An 8,955-nucleotide genomic window follows, 5' to 3' on the forward strand; every position below is an offset into this window, starting at 1 on the left:
TTGAATCTGAGATAATTATTCACTGAAAAAACAAATATATCTTAAGGCTTCACGTACCACACTAGAGCACACCATTGGTTCATGGAGAGCACTAAAACTTACTGTTAGAAAATAGCCGTGTAGCATGATGTCTTTTAAAACCACTAAAGTTCCAACTTAAGATTCTTTTTTACTGGATTTTAATGTGATATCTTATAGAAATGCTGTTTTAACCATTTCAAGTGTACAGTTCAGTGATTTTAATTTTATTCATGATGCTGTGCAGTCATCACCCACATACTTCCAAAGCTTTGCTTTAATGCCAAACAGAAACACTTTATTCATTAAGCAAAAATCTCCCCATTCCAATGTTTGCCAACCCTATCTGCAATAGGTTAGAGGTTACCGGATCTTAGCATGATGTCATTTACTGTCTATTTCATGTATATGAAGATGTCATATAGGTAAATTTTGTTCTTCTCAATTCTTTTACAGGTTTGACAGATGAAAAAGTGAAGGCGTATCTTTCTCTTCACCCCCAGGTATTAGATGAGTTTGTGTCTGAAAGTGTCAGTGCAGAGACTGTAGAAAAATGGCTGAAGAGGAAAAACAACAAAATAGAAGGTAAGATCTCATTCAGACTGAATGTGGATTAATTTTAAACAACTTTTTCTAGCTCCTTATAACATAAGAACAAGCATTTAATACATTCCAGAAAGCAAAATATAGGCTCATGTTAGTATTTTGATTCTGTCAATTTCATTCTGTTTAAAAAGATGAAGTTAGAATGAGAAGAAATGAATAGTAAAGATTGATTCTTGACTTCAGCACACACACACACACACACACACACACACACGCGCGCACGTATCCCTAGAGGAGGAGCCTGGGGTCCCATCGCCCCTCAGAGGCCTGCCCCTAGTGATATAAGAACCTGATGGTAGGCCCCATCTTTTAAAGGTCCACAGTAACTCCCAACACCACCACCTTGGGGGGACCAAGCCGTGGAAACACAGACTTTTAGAGAACATTACCTGTATTCAAACCATAAAAATTATTAATAAAGATAAGAAAATATTATTTATAGATATTTCATAGGCATATTCACATTATTGCATTTTACCAAAAAAAGTCTTAAATTTTGTATATGCTGAGTTGGAAAAGAAGAATTGGTTTGTTTTCTTTCACAGTTATAAACTCCAATAGAACATTTATCCTTATGAAATTTTCAGTAGTAAAATAACTTTTTGATCTAAACTATAGAAAAGAGAGTAAGAGTTGAAAGTCACAGAAAATGTTTTGTAATTTTCTTATAAATTTTTTGGCTTTCATACTGAAATATGAATTAGTTTTAAAAGTAAGTGTGTTTGTGTGTGTGTGTGTGAATGTGTGTGTGTGTTTTGAAGGTGAATGTATGTGTGGATTGAGAGGAAGAAAGAGGAACGAAAATAAGAGTCAGGCATTGTCTTCTCAAAATAATTATAGCCTTTAATATCAAGAATAAAGCTTGACATAGCATATTTCATTACTGCAAGTCTCAGACAGGTTGCACCAGTTTGAGATATTTGGCACTTTCAAAATGGGATTTAGCTTTGCCAAAGACACATCCTAAAGTTGCAAATTTCAATTTGCTTTTCAACGAGGGACAATAATGTAGTGCCAAGAATACATAATATGAAATTGAATCTAGGTCTTAGAAAATTAAAAATTTACCTACTATTTTAGTGTTACCATGTAAGTAACTCTTAATTTTTTGTAAATATTTAAATGTGTCATTTCCTATCTCTAAACTCTTTCCTATAACCATCAAATCATACTTTAAACTATTTAATATATATACTGAGGGGTTAAACAGTCATTAAGCATAGAAATATGTAACTGAAATAGTTTGGTTTTACATTTTCTCAGTTATCTTCCCCTCCCATAAAGAGCCTTAAAGTAAAAAATGGCTTTATAAAGGAGATGTTTTGAACTAACTATAGAGGTCTAGAGACTGTGGGTGAATTGAAGCTGTCTAGATGATTTTATTCTGTAGCATTCAGAAAAAGAAAAGGAAGGAAAGAATACTGTACTAGAGTAAGTAATTTGTGCAATTCTGTATACTTGATTGATAATAAATGTTTTGTTTTCACTTTGTAATAATTGATAAATCAGCCTCATATGCAGGGGTAGAAAATTCTTCTTAAAGAAAAGATCATGTATAAAAATTCAAATTTATAGTCAAATGAGCATTTTAAATTATAAAACTATTTCCTTTTAAAATGGTAGTGTTTTATACTACTGGTTGGTTTTCAGGGTTCAGTCAGTATTTTATTGAGCATATACTGTTTGTTTGGTGCTCATAAACAAAACACTTAAAATAGTAGAAAACTCATGGCACATTTCATTTAAACTACAGAAATATTTATAGTATGTCATTATTGTATGTTCACAGAGAAGTTTAATTTCCAAGGCCTTTCTCAGATGGTGCCCCTGCACATCTAGTTACAGTTAGTCAACATAGGTATAGATGTGTTCATTTGGCAGATGGTGAAGCTGTGCCAAGGTAGGACCAGCATACCCAGGGGTCGAGGAGCATCTAGTTCTTGCCAGAATCCTGAGGTAGTGGCTGTAGGAGTGTGTGGAGGGTGTGCCTCTGTTTTGCATCTCTGTGCCTCTGTTTTGCATCCCTCATTAACAACACACTTGTTTTTTCCTTCCCTTTACTGGAAAAATTTCCTTCTCTCCTCAACTGTCCCTTATTCTCCTACCAAATTCCTTCATTCCCTGTCCTTTCAAGTCACACAATAGGGGGCTTTGTGAGCATTTTTGAAGGAATGAATGGATTAGGATTGGTTATATTTTAAACCTCCAAGGAAACCATCATGATGCTTGTCATGACATATGGTCACCAGAATGTGTGGAGCCAGGGATGTTTTGATGTTTATCTTCTCTCCCATCTCATTTGAAAGCTTCTCCAGGGAAAGCATTGTATGATGCAGGTGGGGTGTCCCTTACCCCAAATTCTGGGGCCAGAAGTGTTTCATATTTCAGAGTTTTTTCGACTTTTTAATATTTGCATAGTTCAGTGGTTGAGCATGGCTAATCTTAAAATCCTAAATTAAAAAGTTCCATATTTTGGAGCATTTTGGATTTCAGATCCTTGCACAGAGCATACCCAATCTAGATGCATATTTATATTGCTTAAAGTTCCTTTTGCTTTCATTCATTCCTCATACTGTGTGGAGCACTGTTTAGGTATTGGGATTATTAAATTGTTAAGGCATTAATAGTCTAACAATTGGATGAAAAGAATCGTAATTTACTGCTTTCTTCTTGGAGGTCTGGCAGCGGGGGCCATGCCTGGCCCAAATTTATAATTTTTGAGTCAGGGAAGTTTGACAGAGGAAAGAAACTAGAGCAAGTCCTTTATATTTTTTTGTTTTGACAGAGAGAAAGGGGGCTTGGGAAAAGGTAGACTGCTTCATGTCCTCAATTAGAATTGCAGTGGTTGTCTTAACTATTTTCAATTTACTTGTATTGCTTTTATACAGTTTTCATTTCAAGTGCATAGAAGTCAAATTGCCTTTTGGAATTGACCTCTGAACCTAAATTCCAAATAACCAACTTGTAAGTGATGTTTTGAAATTCAAGATTCCTTTTTTTTTTTTCCATTTATAACCTAGTATATTACTTCAGTATTAAAGTATAAAGTATTAAAATTTCCTCAGAACAGCTAAGGAGCAATTTTTAATAGGTTTTATCGAATAACTTTGTAACATTTGGAAAAAGCTGGCAAGAAAGAGTGATGTTTCACATTTAATTTCATTAAACATTATATTTTAATGTTAATTTTTATGCAAAGTGAATTTGACAGGATCAACTGGTACCCTTCAAGACTCAGATTACTAAACCATTTTAACATCCACATACCTCTATTTATGCATAGTATAAAAATAAAATTATTAAATGCACATTAGCATATAATGAAGGTCTGGTTCTTTGCATTTCTTGTATGAGCACTCTTAAGATGGAATGAGGTTGCACAGCCCTCCGGCCAGGCCTGTATTCCAGGACTTTGTATGTCCTGGGAGCAGTGTTTCTTGTACTGTTCCCTTGAGGAATTTCTAGTCCTTTGGTGGAAAGAAAATATGAAGTTATTCAAGGTCAGTAATTGAAGAATCAAATGTCATTTGGTGTGTGGTAAGACAAGACTTGTGGGAAGAAAGAGCTATGGAAACCGGGAGGCTTTCTTTGGAGGTGTTGATGTAGGCATGTATTCCAGTCACGATGAGGAGGAACCACAGATTACCTGACAATCAGCAATACCTTACCTCCTTTGGTTTCTAATGCAAACAATCTCTGGTGATCATTTGGGTGGTATTGGGAAGGGTGCTTGAGAAAGTGGAAGTCAACATGACCACACTTGCTATCATTGTATTAGGCTGATATTTGAAGTAGGTTGATTAATAAAAGAGCAATATTATGATTATAATATTATTTTCCTAAAGGAAGCTATTTGGGATTCCAGAGAGTGACTGGTTAAACCCAAATCATTTACAAATTATACTTGGAATGCTCTTTTGTGACCAGTAATTTTTATTGTTTTCTATAATAAATATAATAAACTATTCTAGTGAATAAAAATTATAAAATATTCTACAGCAGAATGTATCACTATTAGTGTTACTATAAATGTCAAATAATTAATAAGAAAATACTGGTTCTCTCACTACCTTAAATCTTTTTCAATAAATCCATGCATAGTTTCCCTTTTTACTCAAAAAGTGTAGTTATTACATATTTTTCTCCTTTCATGGTTTGAGAAATGAGATTTAATTTTCATTCAAATTAAACTATGAGATATTTCATATTTAGAATAAATAGGGCTTAAATTATGCCCCCCAAACCTTAGTAGGTTTGATTGCCTAAAATTCAGATTAAACTGCATTTGTACTGATTAACATGTAACAGATGGCTTCTCTGCTAGTATATAATATAATGGCATATTAAATTAATGAGGAAGGAGTTACTTTGCCAAAACATGCAGTGTTAGAAAGTTCAGTAAGCAGAACATTGATAAATGCTGTGTTAAGTATTAGTACATATCATGAATAAGGAAAGAAAGACCTATGCATCCATGAAATGGATTACATGGGTCTTAATTTTGGACACTTCCTCTCTTTTCCTTGCAGTTACTTTGTCTCAAATATTGATATTACATTCTCACATACAACTTTCATACCTCATTTTTTTGGTAGTGGAAACCAGAAAATGTGTTCAATGCCTTGATCTGAATTATAAATAAACATGAGTACACCATCTGTAACTGGAAAGAGGTGAAGTCGATGTTAATTTTGTCTGCACAGAGCCATTTGATACTTTCCATTCGTTCTTACTGGTGGGTTTACCCTACAGTGAAGGGGTATCTCTAAGGTATTCCAGTTACTGAAGTGGCCTGGGACCTTATGACCACAGCTCTGCAATAACCCAACCAAATAAGTTGAGGTTTTGATAATGTCAAAAGTTAAGTCAGATTTTCATAAATATAGTTAGAGATCGTAAAATTCATTCTAATAAGCATAATACCTTTCTTACCGACTAGATTGATTTCTGAAGCAGTTTTTCTAGTATCTGTGAAGGTCCTTTTAGTGGTAGCTATTATTTATATATTCAAACTAATTACATTTACTGAGTTAAAATCTTGTTTATGAGGGATTCTAACTAATGAAAATGTATGAAGTATCATTTTTATATACTTATTTTCATTGATGCTTCATAAAAATTTTATTTTCTAATTGTACACATTACAAGGAAAGATGTTTACTAAAATTAACTATATCTTTTAAGCATTTAAAATTTTTGTTTCACCTAACATAGATTTTTAATATTAAGAATAAATGCTTACCCATGTCTCAGTTTTTAAAATCTACCTCCTAAAAACTTCCTGGAGATTTAACATTGCTATAAACTATTTGACTTAAGATTGAATAATTATTTCTAAAATAGTCATTTGAGTAGTGGCTGTTCCTGGAATGTGATCAAGTATAACTTGTTTTTCTGCTTGTCATTCCATATGCCAGTTAGCAGATATTTGTTGAGTACCTACCATGAGTGTATAATTGGAGAACAAGGAGTATAATATAAACTTGCTCCCCACAAGAAGGCCACTGTTATGGTAGAGATCAGGTAGCAAACACATAATCAGAAAATAAGATATTTCAGTATTGGTCCACTGTGTGAATTTGAAAAAATCTAGCGTACCTGTCTAGCAAATAGAATTCTTAAATAAAGTAAATTTATTAGAAACTTAAAAGTCTACATGTGTTGCTTTTAGCCAGTCAGACAGGGCTTGCATGTAAGCACAGGCTGTCTACCTTCCATGTTCTGGGCTTTTTGTATATCACGGGAGCGGTATTTCTATTTCTTGTACTGTTCCCTTGAGGAACTTCTAGTCCTATGGTGGAAAGAAAATACAAAGTTATTAAAGGTCAGTAATTGAAGAGTCAAATGTCAGTTGGTGTGTGGTAAGACAAGACTTGTGAGAAGAAAGAGCTATGGAAATTGGGAAGGCTTTCGTTGGAGTTGTTGATCTAGGCACTTATGCTTCAAATGTGATCCTGAGACCAGGATCTGGGTGGAAGTGACATTGTTCTGGACTTGCAGTGGGGCCTGCTAGTCTGTGTGTGTTTGAGCTTGTGCAGAGACCATAGCTTTAGGGCCCTGGGGCCACGTGGAATAGCACAGGTACTGTTGCCATGGGCTGGGGGCAACATGGGCAAAGACAGGGAAGTAGGACTTCTGGAATTGACTCTGGCAGAGGCCGAAGAGGGGAGGACCTAGGCACGGAGAATTCCAGGTTGAAGCAGTTGACAGCAGCAGGCTGACAGTGCAGTCCAGTCAGCAGTTGGGTGAGATGGGTGTGCTGGGTGTTCCGGTTTCCTTCACTTTTGTACTGGAAGTTTTGATGTCCTCTACTGTGAGGTAATTTTGCTACAGATTCCATATCTTGAAAATATTTTTTTTCTTATTTGAAGACTGGTAGAAAGTGGGTTAAAATTTTTATCTTTGAACTCCCATTTTTATATCAGCCTATTTATTTTATTGTTTTTCATTGATTATTATAGGAAAAGTGGAAACCACATGGGAAATAGTCCAAAGTGTTTATAATTAATAGCTTTAGCAAAGTTCTTTTTTTTTTTTTTGTGGTGCTGGGGATTGAACCCAGGGTTTTGTGCATGTGAGGCAAGCACTCTACCAACTGAGTTATATCCCCAGCCCCTCTTTCTCTTTTTTTTGGGAAGCTATTCTAACTGGAGCATTGTGGAAGGGACTGGAGAAATGGACAGGTACTGATCACATAGGGCCTTTTAGGACATGTTTCAGGATTTTGGACTCGAGCAATTTGAAATTTTTGAAAGGTCTGAAGCAGATTTGATAATACAAATTTTGAATGTGTTTTTACAGTCTGTATTATTTTTTTGGTATGATCAAGCCAGGGAAGCTGGTCAGCTGTTGCCCTACAGAACTTAGCAGCATAAGTGTTTGATGCTTTGTTGTATCAGTAGAAATGGATGACTTGCACATATCTTGATTTAGCTGGCCAACCTTTTGAAATTGAAGGAAAAACTTTTATGGATCTTTATAATTGTGAAACATCAAGGCGTAATGTTTTTTCTGGAAACTTGTTACAGGGCCTGTATATATTTTCAACTAGAATAAATGAACATTCCTTTTGGTTTAGTGCAATTTAAAACTTAAAGATAAAACACAGAATATATTTGGTGAAAAGTGCACTTTGAGTGAATCAAATTCAGGAAGCAGGAAAGCACTCAACTGTCTCCTCTAAGGAAACCATGAACCACGATGAAGAAGAACTCAGAGCACAAACACTGGACAGCCAGGCAGCCTGAGAGAGGGTTCTCATGCTTGGAAAGCAGTGAAACATAAAAAGATAATGAGTGGTGAGGGGCATGACTGATGGTGGGTCATTATCAACACCCAGCACAAACAATGGCATAAGAGCCATTTTTCTTGGGATGTTTTAGGAATTGAGCTCAGTTGAATGGTTTTAAAAGTTAAGGGTCCTTCAATCTGTTATAGCCTAAAGGACCTATTTTAAAATTGGTATGATATGTTTCACTGAGAGATTTTTCTAAAGGATGGAGGAAGAACTATGCAATACACTTTGTCATAGCTGTGAAGCATTCTTGTGAATGCTGAAGTCACTGAAGCCCACACCTTTGTTTGGCATCTCAGTGTCCTCACTCTGTGACTCCCCTTAAGCTGGATGCACATTCTTGTGCTGTGGCTCTGAGGAGAAGGATGCTTCAGAGGAAGTCCTGACAGAACTTCCTGCAAATTGTCACCTTTATATGATATTCCAATACTGTGTTGCTAGCAAGTTTTAACTATGTAGCTTCAATTATTTGTGATATCTAAAAGTTAGAAGGGTCTCCCTTCTTCATCAGTCTTGATGTTAGACTCAGAATGTTTTTTCTCACAATTTTTTTCTACAAAAAGATTTATTATATATTTCCATGCACATTTTAAAAATGCAACATGTAGTGTGTATTTAAATGATTTTTGTGTTGAGAATTATAGATCTGTTGCCTAGAACAGTATTCTGTTGCATAGGATTCTTACTCTAGAGAGTTGCTGAATGTAGCAATACACTTAAGTTAAATATGGGCCTCAGGGTATCTATGAAACTGAAGATTAAATCAGTCAAGCCTTTATAAATTGAAATTAGTACCTGGCTAATAATCATTTATAGGAAGAATGAATGTGTGAACGAAATGAAACCTATGAGATACATAAAATTCCTATTCTTTTTTTAAGACAAAAAGAAATTATCTTTTTACACTGTTAAGGAAATAAAAGAGCTTAACAGGAAAGAGCTTGTATATGAGACACTACTGTATGTGAAAGACATATTAACTTACTCAAATGGCAGTGAAGATCTCAGGAGAGTTTACAGGTTTGTATAAAAATACT

General features: G+C 35.0%; 1 protein-coding gene across 2 annotated transcripts in view; it reads left to right on the plus strand.

Annotated features, from left to right (window-relative positions):
- Pde10a (phosphodiesterase 10A) overlaps positions 1-8,955 on the plus strand; it is a 267,554-nt gene that overhangs the window by 116,532 nt on the left and 142,067 nt on the right. For both annotated transcript variants that reach the window (XM_027939403.2, XM_071612857.1), the window contains one exon: positions 475-603. In XM_027939403.2, coding sequence (XP_027795204.2) covers positions 475-603 — 129 coding nt within the window. The remainder of the gene's footprint in view (positions 1-474; positions 604-8,955) is intronic.

The sequence above is a fragment of the Marmota flaviventris genome, chromosome 6, assembly GCF_047511675.1.
Source record: "Marmota flaviventris isolate mMarFla1 chromosome 6, mMarFla1.hap1, whole genome shotgun sequence".
Taxonomy (NCBI): Eukaryota; Metazoa; Chordata; class Mammalia; order Rodentia; family Sciuridae; genus Marmota; species Marmota flaviventris.